Raw genomic sequence first — 23,031 nt, forward strand, 5'->3', positions numbered from 1 at the left:
CAGAGCTGCCTCCAGGTCCCAGCTCACAGAGGACCAACGCTAGGCTGTAGTTATGTACAAAAGTCTTTATTGAGATTCAGTCTCCATTTTAAAGCCGCAGCGTGCAGCTCTACGTCCCGACCTTAGACCGGCGAAGTCCTGTCTGAGTCTCCTCCCCCTCCACACCAGTTTAAGACTCTCGCTTTGCTCCACCTCTTCCTAAATTCCTTTCTCCTCTGGGCCCTCCTGCCCGCTAGGGTCTCATCCTTCCTGGACTCCTCTGACGCTGACCCTGACGATTCTTGCCCCTCCTTCCGGCGGGCTTTAGGACCTGGTTCCCTATCCGGGCTACCTTCTGTGCCGCTCGCCTGTACCTTTGAACTTGGCGCGCGCGCCCAGCCTGCAACTTTCCTCTTAACCGTTAACTCGCTCTCTGATGGAGGCGTGGTCCACCCTGACTCATCTTCTCTCGCTGGTGGTGCATGTGTGGGCTCTGACACCTGGAACTCCTCCCCCCCACTACGCTCTGGTGGGGAAGCTGGTCCTGATTTGCAACTGCTGCTCTGGGAGTCCCCGCTGGCCCCTTGCTTCTGGGGTGTCCCCCTTGGGTCGCCCCTTGTCCTGCCCATCGGCGCCCCCTTCTGTGAATCTTCCGATTCGCTGGAGAGGCTCATGGAATCTATCGAGCTGCTGTCATATTCTCCTACGCTGCCCTCGGATTGCTCCCCCTCGCTTTCCATCTCCTCTCCTCCCTGCGCCCCCGCTGAGTCCCTGACAACGTCCATTCCAGACAAACACCGTCAAAGGGAAATACCATGTGATACTTCCAAAGAAAAAGATTAAAATTTTGAAGTCATTGTTACAAGTTCTCCAAAGCACTGAAAAACTGATAGAAAATTAATGTTTGCCTATGAAAATGCCAAACAGCTGATGGGATGCATTTTTTGGTTTTGGTTTTGGTTTTTGGGGGGAGGGTTAACCTTGGGAAGAGGGGACCCATGGCTTTATGTTATAAAATTCAGTGGCAAGAGAGCTTCTACTTTTTAAAAGTCCTGTTCTGAAAGAAAAAAAATGTTTTTCAAACTTTCAGGCAACCATGCAAGTCACTGAAAAAGAAAATTGTGTATTGGACCACATATTTAGCCTTAGGGAAGTGGTGAGAGAAAAACAAGTTACCTGTAGCTTGTTGTACTGATCTTGATGTGAAATCAATTTATCCTCCGTGTGTTTCAGGAAATCTGTTTCCAGAATCCTGTATTTTTCCAACAAATCTTCTAACTCCTAAAAAAGATTTAAGATTAACATGAAGAAGTACTGAACCTATTTTTAAATTCTAAGCCAGACTTTCCACAAAAAATATTAAACAATTAAATATTAGTCAACTTTTGGGCAAAGAGAGGAATTGATAAGCCACTGAATTTAAGGGTTTTTTAAGCTCAGCAGAATTAATGGTATTAATATGATATTCACCAGAAAGGTGTATATATATAGAAAGAGAGAGCCCCTACAACATATTCCTAGACTATCAGCAAAATAACATTTTTCCACCTTGTTCTCCGAAGGATCTTGACCTTCTTTCCTGAAACTTTCCAAATAAGTCAAACTGAGTCAGACACCCAGCATGGAAAGGAAAGCAAAATGGTTAGATTTGGGCAAAGCAAACAGCAACTGAGGACAGGATCTTGGACTGGAAAGTGTTAGACAAGTCTAACTATAGGTGATGTTGCCAGCTACAACCATAATGAAATTACCCATAGATTTCAAAGGATGACGCTGAGGAGTTTTAGTTATACCTTTTTTATTCTACATTTTTCTTCATCAGCAGCTTTAAGTTTAACTTCTAGACTTGAAAGTGTTTGCTGAAGTGTTTCTTTATTTGCTTCATCCAATTCTAGTTTCCTATCATTTTCACTTGCTGTTTTCACATCTTCAGTTACACTCAGACAGGAAACTGGTACATTCAAAGAAGGATCAACTGATAATGGAACCTATTTCATTGAAGATACAAAAATGCATAGAAATGACAAGAGATAAAAATTACAATGAGAAACCATTTCCATAGCAATACCTTCCTGAGATGCAGATAATAAAGGTATATGAAAATATATATAGTTCCAGGCGTGTCTGAATAAGAGGGATTTTCGCAATGAGCCAATGAAGCATGCCACTAATTGTGTGTGTCCAAGGTGACTTTGGACCTTGGTTTCCCAAACAGCAGAACTTACCCAATGCAGTCCCTGTAGCAAGACATTTTTGAAACTGAGAAGAGTCTCAAAATCAGCATGGCACAGGAAGACTGCTGCTGAAGGGGGAAAGTGCCAAAAATACCACTGGGTTTCTTTTAATTATTCTAATGGATTACATAACTATAAGAAAAAAATACAATGACAAAAAGAAAATGCAATATTCTTCTCAAGCTGGTCAGTATCATAGCTTCCATTTCAAAATGCACAGGGCACATTGTGTGAGGATAACCTGAGCTTACAGGGTTAAAACAGCTCAGAGTGTACGCACTGCCCACTGTTGGGAGGGGGGAGATTCTACGTCATGTCCGAGAGTCTCCAGTCTTTGTTTTTTTTTCCTCTACTTTCGCTTTTGAGGAGAGAGGACGTGTTTTCACGATGCTGTTCGCTGTGATAGATAATGGATAGTCTGCTGTAAATAAACTGCTTTTAGCTGCTAATATCCTGAGTGGACTTTATTTTAGCACACTGAAGAAAGCTCTGAAGAAGCTTTTGCAGCTTTCTCTTGCTGCTGCGTAAACTCTGCGTTTTTTTTGCTCAGAGCCTTTGGAATGTGGCCTTTGAAGTCCAGCAGAGCTGCGCAGCCGAAGTGGGCTGGACACCAGGGCTTATCTGAGCAATAAATCATCTGATACATTGCTACAGATCAAAGAGAGAGATAAAATTTTGGCTCCAACCCACCTAATCTGACCTGTGACTACAAACTATCAAAAGCAACAGTACTTAATTAAAGACATGATGGTGCAGTTGTAGCACTGATTTCAAATGGGCTCCATGGTTGCAACAGGGTGCTGCAGCTCTGAAATTGAAAGAGGTTAGCACTTGTGACCAATCTTTTTTGACCAAAGGGTTTCACAACAACCCCTCTGAGGGCTGTCTGCCAACAGTGGGCACTACTAGCCACCATGACACTTTTGCACATGCATACACACACACATACACAGTGCATACCTATGCAGAGACATTAAAGAGAGCCAAGGCCGCACACTCCTCAGTCAACCCGATGTTTTCCTGTTGTTATTCTGTGTCTCACACCTACAATAAACCTACCATTCAAATGGTAGGTCATTTCTTCGTCAGAAGGCAAATGGGCAAATTTAGCAGGGGGTCAAATACTTTCCCCCCTCACTGTATCAGCAGAGAAGCAGGGGCATTTTTCGTCATTGTGGCTCTCAGCCCAGGAAGAGGTTTACATTGAAACCCCTAAAACAATTGCCCCCCCCCCCCTTTTTAGCAGAGATTTCAATTGCCCCTCAGATCCTCAGATATGGGATTGACTGGAAAGTAGGGTTGGCTGATATATCATCCAAAACCAGTCTGAAGTCCGTATCATTATATAAGTTTCATAATTTTTGACCTGCCAATATATCACAAATCATTATGTGTGTATGTGTGTGTTTGTCTGTGTGTGCTATGGAAAATCATAATGTGAGGAAATCTGTAAAGCCAGGAAATACTTCTCTTGATTCCTGCAACTCCTGTTAACTCTGCCGGCTCAGCTTTCCCTGGCCTCATGCAGGCGGCAGCAAATTAAAGAGCAGGCGCAGGCAAAAATCACAATGCGAGAAAAGCCATAAAGTCAGCCAGTGCCTTGACATTGCTCCATCCTTATTTCAGGTATCGTGATATATTGGTGAGCTGCAATGTTTAGCTGGTGATGTATCACGGTACTGGAAAGTACCTAATATAACACCAATTTTGCATGGACAGGACATATAAAGTTGATTGAAGAGCCAGAACCAGAGCCAGTTCACAGGCCAGCAGTTCATGTATCTGTTCAATAGGCTAAAGAGATTTTGGTCAGGTGGACTGCAGCCAAGATTTTAGTTGTAAAAATGCATGTTTTACCTACAAAAATTCAGCTCTCCACTCTACTCCTGGCAATATTATGCACATAACAAAATGATTTACAGGGCAATCTTATACGTTTCTACTTACAATTAAGTCCCATTGAGTTAAATGTGGATTAATATCAATTTTGTGCATAAAGGATAAAAATAGGTACGTTTTACCTGTTCTTTAAGATCAGCTAAATTTAAAGTGCTGGTTGATGGCTGACCATCTGTCACCATATCATCACCTGAAGGAATTAATGGATCACAAGAGAAAAAGCTGGCATTAGTGGAAGACAACTCCTGAAGAACCTCAGCAGAAAGTGTTGGAGGTACATGGATTTCAGGTGCTACATAGGAAACATGAAAAAGCAAGCTCAATATACACTTATTTCTGAAATTCAGCATCTAACAGAGATGACAAAAATAGGAACTTGGTAATTAAAGAAAGGAATTTTACAAGTTGCCAATGGAAAAATAGGTAATGATGTGGAGAAAAATTAAGGCTAGATTACTTCGCACATGTATTATCATGATTTCCCCCCCCCCCTTTTTACACTTAAAAAACATTTTCAAATTTGACTATTTTGCCAAGACAGAATAACATGATACCAGGTAGAAACTACACAGTGAATTTCAAATGCTGCTTTTCATTCATAAAATCACATTTGTCATACTATATGTGTCAGAGATCAGACTGAGGATTACAGCTCTGATGAGGAATGGTTGGAACCTCCCCCTCTTCCTGCTCCTGACCAGAATTCTGAAGCTGCCCATTAACAATGGAGAAGAGAATTGGTTTGCAAAGGGATATAGTTTGGAAAACAACATCTGGGCAGAGTGAGTGGGGAACAGCTAGGAGAAGCAGAACAGGAAGAGAGATAACTGACTCCCCTTCGCTAGAAAGTGTCCTGCCTATATCTCCAAGGGCAAGGAGAGCTGATAAGGTTGATTTGCAGAAGGTTCAGTGGTTGCGAAATCAGGCTGCAAGAAGGGGGAAGAGACGAAGATAACTTGGGGGGGGGGGAGTAGGAGGGAAGCTTAATTGGGAGCACCTTTATTCTGAGAATGGCTGCATTGTTCCTTTGCTCTGATCATTAAACACTCTTAAACTGGTAAGGGACTTTCTCCAAAGCCTGACAATATGCTGGGCTCAATATGAGACAGAGAATGTGGATTAAAGGAAAACAGCTGCTATTCACCAGTCACTAGAGATCAAAGACAAATGTATACGTATCAAAAATTATGGACACTGTTTTGGTCAATAGGAACAGCTCCAGTTCAGCATTGGATGATGAATTACATAAAGAGCAAGGACTCTCAACCAGAGAATACCTGCCTTTTAATGTTTTTATAATATGCATACTGACAAAGTAATATTAATGTTGGATGCTCTGCATTTTCCTTGGCATTATGATGAACACTGACTATGAACACTGATTTGGCAATATGCAAAGCCAAATTCATTTGTTCACATTCTAGATGTCATTAGGTTAATGTACACTGTGGTTGATTTTTATGCATACATAAAAATGTAGAATGGTTTTGTGATGTAGAATGGTTTTGTGTCCACATATTTCTTTCAATGGTAAGCAAATGAAGGACACCTCCAAGAGCACTTTCAAAAATGAGAAGGCTAGAAAATGCCTGCAATACTCATACCATTGCGTGTGAGCGATCAGTTGAAGTCATTTGCAGAGGAACTGCTTGTCTACACCAGCCCCCAAGTGCCCTGCATCTCTAAAAGATGCCAAATTGCCAAGACAGGCATTAATATTTTCCTGGGTTACTCGATCTGGAAAGGGAGTGAAATAATCTCCCAGATAGCTCAAGTACTTGACTGTATAATCCTTTGCTGCAGGCTCCAGCATTTCCACGCTGGCAAGGATTAAAGCCTCTGCCCCACTGAGGAATGTATTAAGAAAGATGCCAGGAGATAGCAACCTTCTTGCTAGCACACCACTAAGATCCTCTGCCCTTAGGCTTAGATCTCAAGAAAATGCTGTTTATGAAGAGGTAATAAAATGAATAATAAAAGATGTAAATTATTTTATCATTTGTTTCATTCGTTTCCCTTCCAGGGGCTGACATGTCAGCAGCTCTCTACTCCTTCCTTGGAAAGTGCCAGCTTTGAGAGGGCTACCAAAGAACCGCTGTCTGGAGAAAAGTTAAGGACACTGTTGGCCTGAAAGATGGATGCTAAGCAGAGCTACCCAATGTCTATGTTGACATGTCTATACATTGCTGAAAGCACAGTCAATTCATTAGACTACAAGAAAACAGAACTAGCAAAGATACACAGAATCATAGAACTGTAGAGGTGGAAGGGATCCCAAGGGTTCAACCCCCTGCAATGCAGTAATCTCAACTAAGGGCCACATATAATGGGACAAAACTCAGTGCTGTTTCCAGACGGGTGGCTTCAGTGTGGTTTCCTTTTCAAGGCAAGGAGACCGGTAGCATCATGAGAAAGCTGCCAAAATAGTTACATGGATCACCTCAATGATGGTGAGCATAGAATTGCAGAGTTGGAAGGGACTCCAATGGTCTTCCAGTCCAGCCCCTTTGATTTCACAAGTCTTATGCATAGCTTTGGGCAATGCAATACCACCAAGCCAACATTGCAAAAAGATTTCCCTTGGGAGCTCTAACTCAAGATACTAAAATCTATTCATGTTAACTGAAGAGCAAACACTGCTACTGGCCTCCACATAAGAAAATCCTGTCATGGTGGGGTCCCACCCCATTCTGCTAATATGTGAGATACACACCTACTCCTCCAGTTACTCACGCCTACCTCCTCCTTTGCTTGTGCGTTTGTTATATCTGCTTTTGTATGGTCACAGAATTATATATCTAATTCTTTCCCCATTAACGCAATAGATCTGCACAGTTTACCTCTTTTTCCTCTCCAGAAGCATAGTTTATGCAGATTTAAAGTCTGCTAAAAGTCTTGTTTAAATTTTAAATGGGTGACAGCTGTAGTCTAAGTACCAGCAAGGATATCAGGGCTCTACAAATCAAGCAAGCTTCCACTCTGCACACAACTTATGACTATATTAGATTTTGACCTGTGCCCTGATAACACCAGTTTCAAGTATCACATGTTTCATTTTTAGATTAATTCTAAAGACTATCTCATTACTACACACATATATGAAATGGAGAAAAACCTGGCCTCCCACATTTTTCATCACAATGTATGGTTGAGCTGCTTTTTCCCAGACCCAAAAAGCACCCCAAAGCACATGCATGAATCTCCTCCCCATCTGTTGCAAGATTTGGATAATAGACACAGGTGTGTCTTAGTCTCTTAGGTTCTCATTATGCACAAGCAAGACACTGCATGCCAAAAACCACAAAGCCTGCACCAGTGGAAACCTATTTCTTAATGGTTATATACACAGATGTACTGTTTCTGAACTGCATTCCAAAGACTGTTTGATATTTTACAGCCACTACTGGAATGACATAAGAATGGAAGGAGTGAAAAGGGATCAAGGGGGTTAGAATGCTGTTAAGGTGACAGGAAGCAACACCACAAATGAGGCACAGGAAACCATGGAGTTTGCTATTGCTCAACATGGAAAGACCTGCATTTGTCCATCTGGTTTCCCTACTTCCCAAAGATAATCCAAAAAGTCATTTGCAGTAAAGGCTGCAAAGGAACAAGCTGAAGCCTTAAAGTGCACTTCCAAGTGTTCCTTGGCAAGCAAAGCTTTCAGTAAGCACCAATCAGCTGGCTAGAACTTACAGCAAGCTGCACAGGGATTGGCTGCATTATGGAGTTTCCGATTAGGTAATGTACACAGACAAATTTTCATATGCCCTAGAGTGTGATCTAATTGAGCAGGTAAACAAAGCTAAAACCTTAGAAACTGGCACACTTAACCAATACAGTGGTACCTTGGGTTACAGACGCTTCAGGATATGCATTTTCGGGTTGCGTACTGCACCGAACCTGGAAGTACCGGAACGGGTTACTTCCGAGTTTCGGCACTTGCACATGCGCAGAAGTGCCAAATTGCGACCCGCGCGTGCGCAGACGCAGCGCTACGGGTTGTGAACGTGCCTCCCACACGGATCAGTGAGAAAACTTGTGGGAAATTTTTTGGGGGGGATCATCCTACACCACTGCTTATAGCACAGATATTAAGATAATAATTAATATTTAATGCTGTATTGTTTTTAACACTTGATTGGAAGCCACCCAGAGTGGCTGGGGAAACTCAGCCAGATGGGCGGGGTATAAATAATAAATTATTATTATTATTATTATTATTATTATTATTATTATTATCATTGGAAACATCATCCAATAAGTTGGAAACATCGTAAGGAATATCAAAAGATCCTTGATACAGATTACAAACCTATAAAGAACCTAGCTGCGAGTTCAGCATTGTAAACATTGATCACTGTTATAATAAACTGGCCTCCTTAGGTAGACAAAGAAGAAGATAGTTTTAAGAGGAGGAATGTGTTGAGCTAGGCCTGAAATACAAAGTCCTGTGTGCATATTTAGATTTTAAAATACTTAAAGTGGGAGAATGATTGTTGCTCCTATTCACAAGTAAATTCACTTATATAGGTACAGCAAAATGCTTTCTGAAACAAAGAAAAGACTGTCTTTTTGCAATCTTTGTCAGTGCAAGGATATTGTACGAAAAGTTATAACCTTTTTAAAAAGCAGTGGCTTTCGCACGAGGAAGCCTAAATGTGCAGTTCACAGCAGACACATTAAATTGAGACTGGCCTGTTTTATCTTGGCTTAGAATACTTCATGAAGAGAGACAACAAAGATGTACAGTGGTACCTTGGTTCTCAAACTTAATCAGTTCCGGAAGTCTGTTCCAAAACCAAAGCGTTCCAAAACCAAGGCACACTTTCCCATAGAAAGTAATGCAAAACAGATTAATCTATTCCAGACTTTTAAAAACAACCCCTAAAAAAGCAATTTAACATGAATTTTACTATCTAACCAGACCATTTCTGGGTTAGGGTTAATTTTAGGATTGGGTTAGAGTAAGTGTTGTTTCATGTTTTCTTGTGATTTTGATCCATTTGGGGTTGGTTTGCTTTTTTCAATTTGTTGTGTTGCTGCTTTTTCGTGAGTTGCAAGTTTGTTGGCTTTGTGGTTTTCTGGAAAGTTTCAGTTTTAATTTTGAATGCAGCCCTGGCGCTGAGTGAGGGAAGGCTGGGCTGGGACGGCAAGCGAGCAGGCAAGGGATATCGCCGCCGCCGCAACCGCCCCAGCTTGCTCCTGCTTGCAGGCAAGTAGGAGTCGGATTGGGCTGCTCTGCTAGGCAGTGCGAAGCTCCCGCTTCCCAGTTTAGAGAGCCCCAATCTGTTGCTGCTTGCACAGGAACAGGAGCTGGACCCGGGCCACTCAGCTGGGGAGGTGCAGGCTCTGTTACACTTTCCGTTGAGGAGTTTGCAGTTGCACTCCCCTCAAGGAATAAGTTTAAAGGAGCCCCCACCTCCTCATCAGAGCCCCTGCACCACCTGAAGGCAGCCAGGAGCTCCTCAGCTGAGCTGCCCAATCCCGCTCCTACTTGCGAGCAAGTAGGAGCAGGGCAGGGATCTGTCAGAAGTGGAGGCTGCGTGCTTGGACTTCCCCAAGTGGGAATGGACCTCCTGATTATTGAGTGATGTGGGTAAGTTCCTCATCAACAGAACCTGGGCAGGCTACCTGGGGCCAACATTCACCTTACCACTGGCAGTAGGCCTAACAGCCCCACCGTCTCCCCCATGGCCCACTGCCCGAGGACCCCAGCCAACACAGCTTCTGGCTGAGCAAGCTTAACAACAGGCGTTAGCTTAGCTTATTTAGCTTTTAGTTGCTATTTTGTAACTATTGTTTTATACTGATTTGTTAATCATATGACTTATGTTGTAATTGTGATGTTTATTTTCTGTTTTATTATGCTATTGTTATTTATTGTTTGTAAGCTGCTTTAAATGAAAAGTGGCACAGAAATACAATAAATCAAATAAAATCAAAGCTTTATACTACTGCTAGGACCAGAAAATATAGTGTTATTAATTAGAAATATATGGTGGAAATACTAGAATGAATTTCACATCCAATTACATAAATCCTGCCAATAGTAAAAGCAAAAGATTCTTAAGATATCAAATATGACAAATCAGCATAAAACCTGTACAAACGCTAACACTGCCTCTTCTTGTAGGTTATGAGTAACAACTAAAAAGAGTAAGTCAAGTAGGTATATGTTTGCATTAAAAAAAACCCCATTCCTTAAAGTTCTATCCATTTAAAAGGAAAGACTATCAACTTCAGAAGCATTAAGCTACAGAATACATTATGTTTGACATTAGACTTTCGCAGTAGCACCAGACCCATTCAAAAATATTTATGACAGGGGGGCCACTAGGGGCGCATTGGAAGATAGCCGACAATACCATCTCTCCGGCTCACACGAGGTAATTAAGAGGCTGATATGGGAGATTGAGGGCACAAGGCGAAGGGGACGACAGAGGACGAGATGGTTGGACAGTGTTCTCGAAGCTACAAACATGAGTCTGACCAAACTGCGGGAGGCAGTGGAAGACAGGAGTGCCTGGCGTGCTCTGGTCCATGGGGTCACCAAGAGTCGGACACGACTAAACGACTAAACAACATGGGAGTATGCAGCCTCCCTTGTTACCCCAAGGGAATGGGGAACACTGCCTTGCCTGCGGTTGCCATAAATCACCCCCGGATTCGAAAGAAGGGGGTGAGGGCACTAGGCACACAGCCTTCGTATGAGACGGCTCTCCCTGACGCTGTCTCTGATCGCGCGGCCTGGTTGCAGGAGCTCAAAATAAACAATTAGAGAGAAGCAAATGCACATTTTTTGAGCGAAGAACGGGAGTTAAGACTGCTAACTGAAGTGACCTCTGTGAAGTGGAGCAATCGGTTGGATTTAACAGGAAAACATAACAAGAAGATACATCAAAGGGTCGGTATGTCAGAATGGGACGGAATGGGGGGGGGGGACTTTTCTTTTATTTTACCTTATGTGATTACCCAACAACCCTCCCCCCAAGAAGAACCGTTGCAATTACCGATTATAAGCAGGATGATTAAGAACTGTGTGGAAATGAATTACTAATCAAAGACATGGTTTGTGAAACATCAGGGAAGGAACGAAGAGCCTCTGGAATGACGCAGTCATAAAAAGAGACTTGTTTAATAGCTGGCCAGACTACTGGATTTACGATCGAGGGGGAGGAGACCATGGTAATTGGAATGTGAGTTCTACCTGGCAGAACCCCCTAAGATTGAGGAGAGATTGTCAGACCTGCGAGGATTTAATGGGCAGACGTTAAGAATGTTTTGTTCGGAAGTGTGGAAATGGCGTCTGTCTGTGTGAAATATGGCTCTTGGAGGAACGGAAAATCCACACGGGATAAACAACGTCTGTTTTCAACCCGCTTGTGGAGACTATCAGAGGTCACAAAGAAAGGAATATATGACAACAAGAAGAAAATGAGGAAAATAATAAAGAGAAGATTGGATAGAACTGTGAATACTATTTGGACAGAACTGTAACATCAAAGCAGCAGCAAGAGAGATGTTTGGATCCCTTTTTGAGCTCGAAGCATGGGTACCCCCAACAAAAATTTTAAAATTTGGCTTTGTAATTTGGAACTAATGTGATTTGATTGGTTTGTTAATAAAAATTATATTAATATATATATATATATATTTATGACAGCTGTTGCTTTTCAGTAACAAAACTGCACACTAGCACTAAATAGAGAAGTTACAAATGTACATTTATCAAGCAGTATGCTTTAAAATTACAGTAATTACATTATAAATAGTCTCCAAGGTCACTTCAATAGTAGTCATGGACAACAACAAAATGGTTCAGAGTTCATGGACTTATTCCAGATGCTCTAATTTAAACTGGTAAAGTAAAACCTGATTTTGTTTGTTCTCTCTACCTGTGGGAAATGCTGCCCAAGGAATAGCTGGAGAAGTAACTGGGGGTTCACCATTTCCATCCTTAAAGTTTTCTGCTGCCTGAAAATACAAGGCATATTATTAGTGTTTAAGACGTGGACTTTCCAGCACCACGTCCTGATCAGGTACACATTACATTTCTTGTATAGTACAGTGTTGCATACCATGTTAGTTTAAACATGTTTTTGCCATACACTTGAGGATATATTTCCCCACCGCCCCAGCTCAATGTGAAGGGACTGCAAATGAGAGGTTCCATTATGTTAATCCAGTCACATGGGCAACAACAGAAGACATTTCCACTCTGTGCTCTTTGCGATATCACATCTCTATTGCTGCAACCTCCACATGATTCCTCTTCCAGATCTGTAGTCCACAAATATTACATGGGTGCCATGGTAGCCATGCTCCTTGGGACTACAGCAGTGCATTCTATGTTGGGTTGCCCTTGAAAACAACAGTTATTTAAGAAGAGACTTTTAATTATTTAAGATTGAACATACCGTATGTTCCAGCGTATAAGACAACTTTTTATCCCTGGAAAATCACCCCAAAAGTTGGGGGTCATCTTATAAGCTGGGTATACGCGTTGGGAAGGAGGAGAGGGAGCCGGTGAGCAGAGGCGCCCCTTCTGCCGTCGCTCCTCCTCCTTCCCCACAGAAGGGGACGCAGAAAGTCCTTCTGAGCGTGGCGTTCACCCGCCTGCCCGCCAAACGCCTCGCCTCGGGCTGCTGCTGCTGCTGCGACAGCAGAGGCAGTGGAAGGGTGCGTGCTCTGCCCCTTCTGCCGTCGCTCCTCCTCCCTCCCCACAGAAGGGGACACGGAAAGTCTTTCCGAGCGTGGCGCTCACCCGCCTGCCCGCCAAACGCCTCGCCTTGGGCTGCTGCTGCGAAGGCAGAGGCAGTAGAGGGGTGCGTGCTCTGCCCCTGGCAGCGCTCAAACTCTAAAACTCTAAAATTGAACAGCAAAAGTTGGGGATCGTCTTATATGCCGTCACCTAATACGCCGGAATCTACAGTAAATAAGTTAGTTTAACACTGTATTAACTGAATGCTTACAAACTATTTCTTAGCTCCATACCTCAAAACCTCCAAAGTCGTCGTCATCCATTTTCCTGGAAATACCTAGAGAACAATATAAGATGTTCATTTACAAATCTTTACCGTTCATTAATAATCCTCTTTCTCTTTAATCTCTGAAATAACCTAAGTGGTAAAAATGTCCTTGAAATTCCCTCCTGAGTCTATGTTTAAATGACAATTAAAAAACACATAATGAATGGAGTATAGAGCTCTCACAAACACCAGTATTTTTGATCCAGACTTTACTAAAGATCCACAGGTAGGTGTGGTTTTAAGTGGATAGAACTTTGTATTGAGATTTATAAGGATTGGTTCCAAGAGGGAGATCATGTGCCCAGGTGTTAAAATATAGAGAACACCACCCCCTTGCTTGCATGTATCCAAACACAGGGCAGCCAATCCCATTTTGCTGTCTGAAGCCAAACGGGAAGGTGTCACTCACCCCCCGCCCGGCCTGGCAAAGCCTCACTTACTGGGATTGAACAGCGGCAATTTCTAGCAAGATCTCACTGGAAGCCACTGCCAGTTCTCCTCAGTTATCCAGCAGTGGCATCAGGGGCTAGCAGAACACCACCCCGTGCAATTCCACCACCCAAAGCAGCTGCCTCATGGAGTCTACCTCATGAACTCAAATATTAAGATCTTCAGTGGAGCACTTCCAGCAGGTGACCCAAGCATCTGGGCTGACCTGGGCTGCTACTGGTGAGAGTACGACAACATTCCAGTTGTCAAACACCCTCCCCAAAGACATTTGACTGGCACCTACTTTATAGTTTTTTCAGCCCCAAGCAAACACCAGACTGTTTTAGATACAATTTCAATCCTACTGACTGTTTAATGTCTTTGATGGTACTGTATAATCTTTATCACTTCAAACTTTGTACACCACTTTGGAAGATTGCAGACCAGAAAAATGATATAACGTACACTTAAAATACTTTATGTAGTCAGCTTTAAACCATTTGTTCAGTAAGAAGGGTAAACAGGTTATTCTCAATGTTTAAGCAAGAATTCTCAACTCTATAAACCACCAAGAACCCTCAGGACAAGGAGGAACAAAAAGTTAATAATGCAACCAGAGGGGGAGTAACTGAGAAGTAGGATGTTTGTCTTATAATGAAATCTACAATTAATGCACCAAGTCTGCACACTTGGAAACGGTTATGGCAAAATGTTCCACACCAAACAATCAGCATTAGTTATTTTTGTTAATTAATTATTTGCTGGTACTTAACCTTCCTAGAGCTCAACTCTATTCAGAGAGGTTCAAACAATCTATGTTGAAGATGGAACAACAGAAGTGCAGGTACACCCTTGTGCAAATTTGTGGGCTTTTGGATGGAGCCCGGCACGCTTCCCTGTGCCCCACTGGACTCCCGTGGATAGCTCTCCGTCAGCTTCCTGTAGCAGAGTCGTCGCAGTGGTAGAAAACTGTTGCAGTGTGTGTGTAATAAATCAGACTGCACGCAAGCGTTCTTGCTTATCTCTAACAGTCTTTAATCGTGTAGAAAAACATTATAAATCAGCCCAGCGAGAGAGCGCACATCTTGCTGCCTCGCCGCAAAAGCGAAAGGAAAAAAGACACAGAGAAATCACTCCCCTCTGCGAACATGGCCACGCCTCAGAATGTGAGACGTCACTCAGAACTGTTTAACCGTGTAAGTTCTGATTCTCTTCACAAAATTAACTGAAACAAAGAATGTTTTCTATCTTATTCATAATCCTGTACTCAAAAAAACACACGAAATGCCAGTTGATCATTATGGTGTCAGAAGCCTGCAGCCAACAGAAGGAATTATGCGCTTGCCGCAATATACTGAGGTTCTACGAAAGAGAGTTATTCTAGAGCTGGAAAAGAGGTATCCTGACAGTGCTGGGATATTGCAGCAGGATCTGCAGAGAGGAGTGGGACAAAATACCTCCTGAGGTGTTTGCAACCCTGGTGGCCACCTACAAGAAACATCTGACCATCAAGGGTTTTGCCCCCAACAAGTTTTTGCCACCAACAAGGGTTTTGCCCCCAAGTACTAAGTCATCTTTTGCAAAGCGATCAAATACTTACTTCACCCATTATAATGCACATCAATCTCTGACTTTTGTCTTCTGTGTTTCTGGAGGTTTTCCTGTTGTTATTCTGTCTCTCACAGCTACAATAAACCTACCATTAAAATTATGGACCGGTCATTTCTTCGACAGAGGGCCAACAGGCAAATTTAGCAGGGGATCAAATACTTTTTTTCCTTACTGTATATGTGAGTTTTGTACATGTATATGTGAGTTTTATACAATAAACTACATTGTTTGTTTCAATTAATTTGCACAAGGGTGTATATATGACATGTCTGAAAACCAGAGCCTTTTAGATGGCAGTAATTAAAGAAATGGAGGTAATCGGAGGAGATGTCCTGCCGGTGAGCTCACTTGCTATCCAACCTGGCTATGTCAAAGATAGATAATTGCTAATACATTTATTAAAAGCTTCATGTATGGCAATCAGTTATAACTGGGGGGAAATCCAGTTTTTCAGAACTGGGTGATTGGATATCTAGAGTATTGGTTGAGGGTGGAGTGTTCAAATGATAAAATTGATTAATTTAGTCACTAGAAGAGAGAGCAGACTGAGTGATCAATTTAATGAAAAATTGAGAGGCTGTTATGTATTGGTTAAACCAAATATCAAATATTATAATAAGTTTATAAATTAAATATTAGGTACTGTTTATTTAGGGGACGCAGGTGGCGCTGTGGGTTAAAGCCTCAGCGCCTAGGACTTGCCGATCGAAAGGTCGGCGGTTCGAATCCCTGTGGCGGGGTGCGCTCCCGTTGCTCGGTCCCAGCGCCTGCCAACCTAGCAGTTCGAAAGCACCTCCAGGTGCAAGTAGATAAATAGGGACCGCTTACCAGCGGGAAGGTAAACGGTGTTTCCGTGTGCGGCTCTGGCTCGCCAGAGCAGCGATGTCACGCTGGCCACGTGACCCGGAAGTGTCTCCGGACAGCGCTGGCCCCCGGCCTCTTAAGTGAGATGGGCGCACAACCCCAGAGTCTGTCAAGACTGGCCCGTACAGGCAGGGGTACCTTTACCTTTACCTTTACTGTTTATTTCTTACTGGCGTTTTTCCTTGTTGAATACTTAATCATTTAAGTATTAGACTGTACTATCATGATATCACTATTATCACATGTATACACATGTTTATCTATGTATAATATACAAATTGTTTAATAAATAAACTCAAGTATAATAATTTTGTGTAATATTAGTAGTAAATATGTTAGTAAAAGTTCATTTTCATCTTTATATTTACTCTGAAATCTTAAGTTTTGTGCACTAGGGATGGAAATATTTTTACATTCTCTGTTGCTGTTCCAAATTGGCACAGTGGCTCATTGCAATAATGTTTCCTGCTTTTCACATTGCCCCTTAGCTTTCCTGGTGGGTTCAGCACAAACTACAGCTTTACACATGACTGTGGTGAGTGTCTGCCCCCACAGACGTTCTTCCCTAAGTTTCATTAAAAGGGTTCATTTACAGTTTGGAAGCTGATTGGTACACTCATGACTTTTGTGGCTATTGCCAGATATATTTTTAACTAAAGCACTCTTGCTTCTTTGGAAAAATTTTAAGTTATGAACCCTGCTAATGAAGATAAATTCAGCCATGAGTTGACCATGGAAAAGTACACAGAGGGATGGGGGGGGGCTGGTGGATTACATACATGGGCTCCCTGCTTCCCTGGTATCTAGTCAAAATAAATAAGATCAAGCTATTCAACTAGTGGCTTAGAAAGTTAAGTTGTATTTGAACCAAAAATAATCCTTCCTAAAGCAGGGGTGGTAAGTTTTTTTGATGGTCTGCATCTTCCCATGGGAAAGTGGGAGAGAAGGAGAATTCCAGAAGTAGGCAGGACCAAACAAACTGTCACACAACCTTAACACACACCATGCAGAACAACAGCACTTGATAGTTAAAGGTAATTTTCAATTAGTAGCCCCCTCCACAAATCTTTTAAGTGAGATTTTTAGTAAACTGGAAGGTAACCAGCTACCTTCCTATTTAGAAGAGACTCAGCATTAATTTTGATTAACCTGAAGTTTATAAAAGTAAACTGAGAGGATTACAGTGAATAATCAATTGCTTTAGTTTCCTCTTTTGTTTTCTACTGCTTGCTGACACAGAAGAGAAGATGGGCAGAGCATCCAACAATTTCCACTCAGCTGTGAACATTACCTATGGAAAGTGGAGATTTGAACCCTGATCTCCCAGGTTGTAGTCCCAACACTCTTAACCTACACAGTCTTCCTAGAGTACTTCTGCTATGGGGCAGCTATATAAATTAAGTAGGTAAATAAATATCAGGAAAGCAAAATGTCACTTAGAGAAGGGTCTAAAATATTTTCCTTGAAGCTTGGATTTGTTTTATTCTGGATTGTTTTACTTGATGTATAAATGTGTTGTAAACCATTTTGAGATTTTTTCTTTAAAATATAAAGCGGTATAAAAATAAAATGAATCAGACTGGAATGGTGTCTAGACATTCTGTTGTGGCAACCATTATCTAGGCTTAAGGTTTCATTTGGCAATTAGCTGAGTTTCTAACACTGATGGACTTATTCACATTGAATCTTTGCCCTGCTCTTTCCAGGCACAGGTCCGTGCTGAAAAGCTCTGTGTCTGAGCGTTATTTTTATTTATTTTTTTGTCCTAAAGCTTTCCCCATGAAACCCTACTTTTTAGTGTTCAATCAGAGCATATATTATGGTTTGCTCCAACTGAGCTTTAAAGAGTGGATTTTTACAGTGAAATATCCAAAGCAAAAAAAAGGGCACTCTTGGACATGGAGCTTTAAAACACAGACCATGCTTGGAAAGAGCAAAGGAAAGGAAAGTGTGGATAAGCCCTTCACTCTAACAGTTTTCACAGGCACTCATCAGCATTTCTGCAGTTCAAAATTACATGATCCTGTTTAACATTTACAATTTGGAGCACATGTATTAAGTTCCAAAAGGTCAGCTTCACAAAACCAGATGACAGAGGAAAAATGAGGATTCTGTACATGATACATATACTTAGGAAAGGCGAAGTTTAAGAAAATTTACACAAAACTCACATTAATAACTTCTGAACTTATGCCAACACATGACCTGTAGGGTAGGAAATTAAGCTACTTATTTCCGGAGACAGAATCCAAACTCTTCTAGTAAGAAATATGGTACTTTTGCAATGAATTTAGATAAGGTGCAACTGCTGAATAGGATACCTGTAGAATTTTTCAGTGATGGTAAAAGCTAAACATTTTTAAGAAACTTATATCCATGCAAGAGCCTTACTCAAACATGAACATTCAGTTAATCAGTCATTTCAGTTTCCTTTAAAAAACAAAGATTTTTCAATCACTATTCAACAAGAGGAAGAAAACTGTACTTGCTTGAAAAGAAGAGTCATAAATTTTCCCACATTCAAGTAAATAAAGGATCTCAGAGGTAGCTTGAGGAAAAATTATGTGGGGTCTAAAGTTGTGGCACAGTAATACATTACTATAGTGCCATCTGCACTACACATCTGATAAAACTTGGGCAGCTTTCTGCTGTCATCTTGTACAACTACACTGGCAGGCATGGTACCACCCACTTTCAAGTCTGCATGACTACACTACAGATGCTTCTCACAGCCATGTTTCAGCAACAAATCCCACTTAATCCTATGTAGCACTGCACACATCCAGCAGAAATACCACCTACAATGAATGATCCAATGGCATCTCACATTTGTATATGCAGAGTTAGGGCCAAACCTCCACAGCTCCCCCTAGCCCTCTTGGGAGGGCTGCTACTCAGTACAATTATTCATTGAAGAGGAGTGGTTTCCTACGTGGAATTCACATGATAAGACCACCAATAGGGCTGGCATCATACTACTGGAGTTTACCATAAACTGCGGGCTCCGCAGCTTGCATGGCACACCCAAAGACTGGTCCGGGGGATTCTATACTTTTCTAGGATCGAGAGGGGCAAGCGTTATAGACTACATCTGGTCCTCCTCGGCACTTAATGATAAGGCATACTGTTTCAATGTGTTTAATAGAACCGAAAGTGACCACCTCCCAATCGCCATCTCCTTCCTCCACACACAGTTGGGGCTTCCCAGCTCACTCCACCTTCAGGACCCACTGATCTTAGCCCCCGGACGTAAGAAGTGGGATACCTATCTGGAGCAAGACATAAAAGTCCTCCTAAATTCCCCTGAGATCCTAGCCTTGAAAGCTCAGCTGTTAACAATGAATGTGAATCATTTCTCAACTTTTCAGCAAATTTTAGCCTACTTGCTTCCTTCTCTCACAAAACCTCCCCGTGACTGTAACCTGGAAGAATCAAACTTGGTTTGACCAAGAATGCAAACAGTGCAGAAGTTGGCTTAGATCTCTTCAGTCTGATTTGAAATTAGACAGCACCCAGAGCAAAATCAGGGAGGTAGCCCAATTCCGTTCATACTACAAGAAGCTGCTTCAACATAAGAAATTGCTCTTTGCGAAAGAACGCTGGACGGCGCTGTCAGTGGCCATTAAAACCCATGACGACAAGAAATTCTGGAACTTAATTAATGCAGGTTTAAGACCCCACTCATTCATCGTTAATAACATCACAGCAGCCAGTTGGCACTCTCACTTTGCTCAGCTGTATTCCGCCCCAGATCCAGTAGTAAACGTAGTCTCTATTCTACCAGCATCTGCCTTGCCCACCTGGGAACCAGTTTCCCCAGAGAGATGTTTACAACTAATCAGCATGCTTTCAGGGGATAAATCCCCGGGGGAGGATATGATACCACCGGAGGTATTTTTATCGAACCAGACGTGGTGGGCCCCTGTTTTAGCATCTCTCTTTACCACTATTAATGCTACTCTTAAGATCCCATCTAACTGGAAACAGAGCATAGTCATCCCAATACATAAAAAAGGGGACCCACAAGATCCGCGTAACTATCGACCTATCAGCCTGCTGGATATTTCATACAAGGTTTATTCTAGATTCTTGCTAGAGAAATTAATCGAGTGGGCAGAAGAAACAAAGCTATTCCACCCGGAACAGGCTGGCTTCTGTAAAGGTCATAGTACATCTGGCCAATGTCTTGTTCTATTTACCCTGATTGATAAATATCTAAACAGGTTCAACTGCAAACTACACGCGGCTTTTGTGGACCTGACATCCGCTTTCGACTCCATCCCTAGAGATAGGCTATGGCAGAAGCTTAGCTACACCAACATAGATAAGAGACTCCTCCACCTTCTTATGGAAATTCACAATGATATATCGGCCAGAGTAAAATTTGGCCCTCTGGGAGCCCTTTCTGATTCTTTCCCTCTGAATAAAGGGGTCAAACAGGGCTGCCTCTTGGCCCCTTTTCTATTTAACTTCTACATCAATGACATCGTTACAACCATGAAGGCCCTAAACCAATCTGCCCCCTCTTTACAACAGCTCAAGATCCCCATATTACTCTACGCAGACGACATGGTGTTACTGTCTTTAACCAAGCAGGGCTTAAACAACATGCTCAGAGGGCTCATGACATATTGTGATACCAACTCCCTCAAAATCAATTTCGCCAAAACCAAAATTCTTACTTTTGGCACGAAAACTCGGAAGCCATTCTGGAATTTTGAGGGCCACTCTATTGAATATTGTTCAGCATTCAAGTATTTGGGTATCACTTTTCAGCATGGGCTTAGCTGGTCAGCTCACCTAAATATGTCCATCCTGGCTGCCCGTAGAACCATCAAAGCTTTGGAGAAATTCTTCTATGCAAAAGGCGGCCAGTTGGTTCCACCAATCAGAAAAGCATTTATCAGCAAAGTCCTCCCGATGCTACTGTATGGGGTTGAAATCTGGGGGTGGAATTTAAAAACACTACAACGGCTCAAGATTCTACAAAACTCCTTTGCACGAAAGGTACTGAGTCTCCCCAAGGGCTCGGTTGCTGCACAGTTAAGAACAGAACTGGGCCTCCCCTCCATTGTTGCGAGAGCCCACATTAGAATTATTAGTTTTTACTGTAAATTAATCAAAGCCCCAGGTTCCCTTTTAGCCAGGCAAGCCTTTTTAACTTGTTCTCACAGCAATAAATGGTCCAAGGCCATGGAGACTATTACTGCACGCTACTCCCTCCCAGATCTGGACACGCTGTCAGCTTGGGATCAACATAAAATCCGGGCCTCGATTCTTACTAGAGACGAGGCCATGGACCGGGCACAGTCCACCACAGCTCGCCTCTCTATGTGGCTCCCTAAAGTGAAAGTGGTAAGATCACTTGCCAACTACTTGATAGACCTGACGGAGCCCAATTTGAGAAGAGCGTTTACCATGGCCCGTTTCCATTCTATACCCACGGCCTTCCTGCAGGGGATTTACTCTTAAGACCCCTATTACTCAGCGTTTATGTCCATGCACAATGAATGAAGTAGAGGACTTCATACATTTCTTTTTCTACTGCCCTATTTATGAGCTAATAAGAACTAAGCTCCTCCTCTTGATCCCGTCCACCATCACATCTAAGGAAGACTGTTTGAAATCGCTTCTTGTGGACGCAAATCCCCAAGTTACACGTGGGGTGGCAATCTTTATAGTGCAGGCCTTGAAACTCAGGGCTACTTTGACGGGGTAGTGTGTCCTAGACCTGGTCCTGTCTTAATTCTTTTATTTCCTTTTTAACCTAATGTCCCGAGCCTATTTTGGGGCCATTATATGCTTTTTATACATTCGCATTCTAGATTCCCGGCGCTGGCAACTAAATCTTTACATTATTGTCTTAGGGTAATTTAAATGTCATAACCCCAGTAATATCGCCTTGAATTTTGTGTGGTTGTTTGTTTCTAGCATTTTTTGTTTTATCCTGCTATGGCTGTATGCTAATGCAATAAAGGTTTGATTAAAGTTGTGGCACAGTAATACATTACTATAGTGCCATCTGCACTACACATTTGATAAAACTTGGGCAGCTTTCTGCTGTCATCTTGTACAACTACACTGGCAGGCATGGTACCACCCACTTTCAAGTCTGCATGACTACACTACAGATGCTTCTCACAGCCATGTTTCAGCAACAAATCCCACTTAATCCTATGTAGCACTGCGCACATCCAGCAGAAATACCACCTACAATGAATGATCCAATGGCATCTCACATTTGCATATGCAGAGTTAGGGCCAAACCTCCACAGCTCCCCCTAGCCCTCTTGGGAGGGCCGCTACTCAGTACAATATGAGAAGTTTTCCTCCTCCCAAGACAACAAAAGGCAACCACTCAGGGAAGGTGGGAGGTGCAGAGCCTGGACATGGAATTATCCTATCCTTCAGCATCAATATGCCATATCTCACCAGATATTTTTTAGTTGTATCAGATTGAGTGCATGGCAGAATTTAGAGATATTTGGGATTTTAACGAGGCTTGTGATGTTGCATGATTATAAGATGCTTTTATAATATCCTCAACAGTCTGCTGCATTTCTGAATTTCAAGGGAAGATGCTTTGGTCTGATCCAGTTTTGCTTTTTATTTGTTCCTAAGTAATGGTGAATAAACTTCCAGCTACTACTGATTTCTCATTAAGGAATTCTAGTTTAAGGAAAGCTACTCAACCCAGTGTACACAGAGCAGTAGAGTGCTATGGCTGAATGAACATGTACTATCAGTATCATACTGATGAGGCAAAGAAAGGATACAAATTGGAACACACAGGATTCCCTCCCCATGAGAACTTCCTGATTTTCCCAGTGAAGAAGTAGCAATTCTGAGAGGGGGGATTAAAACCTCTGATGAATGTTTTCTCTTTCAGAATAAGTGAAACAATGGTTGAAGTAGTGCTTTAAAATAATTTAATCAAACTGCTACAAAACTCCAAGAAATGTGGCCCATGTTCTGGAGTTCTA

At 42.2% G+C, this 23,031-nt stretch overlaps 1 protein-coding gene across 21 annotated transcripts in view; it reads right to left on the reverse strand.

Moving 5' to 3' along the window:
• CCDC91 (coiled-coil domain containing 91) overlaps nt 1–23,031 on the reverse strand; it is a 185,715-nt gene that overhangs the window by 136,340 nt on the left and 26,344 nt on the right. For 7 of the 21 annotated variants that reach the window (XM_079975262.1, XM_079975263.1, XM_079975257.1 and 4 more), the window contains 5 exons: nt 13,110–13,153; nt 12,011–12,089; nt 4,235–4,404; nt 1,773–1,967; nt 1,156–1,260 (listed from right to left, as the gene is read on the reverse strand). In XM_079975262.1, the coding sequence (XP_079831388.1) occupies nt 1,156–1,260; nt 1,773–1,967; nt 4,235–4,404; nt 12,011–12,089; nt 13,110–13,153 (593 nt within the window). Of the gene's footprint in view, nt 1–1,155; nt 1,261–1,772; nt 1,968–4,234; nt 4,405–12,010; nt 12,090–13,109; nt 13,154–15,173; nt 15,278–18,219; nt 18,254–23,031 lie in introns of those variants that run through there. The other 14 variants (XM_079975247.1, XM_079975246.1, XM_079975248.1 and 11 more) reach the window with 6 other exon arrangements.

The sequence above is a fragment of the Podarcis cretensis genome (genome assembly GCF_951804945.1).
Source record: "Podarcis cretensis genome assembly, chromosome: 5".
Lineage (NCBI taxonomy): Eukaryota > Metazoa > Chordata > Lepidosauria > Squamata > Lacertidae > Podarcis > Podarcis cretensis.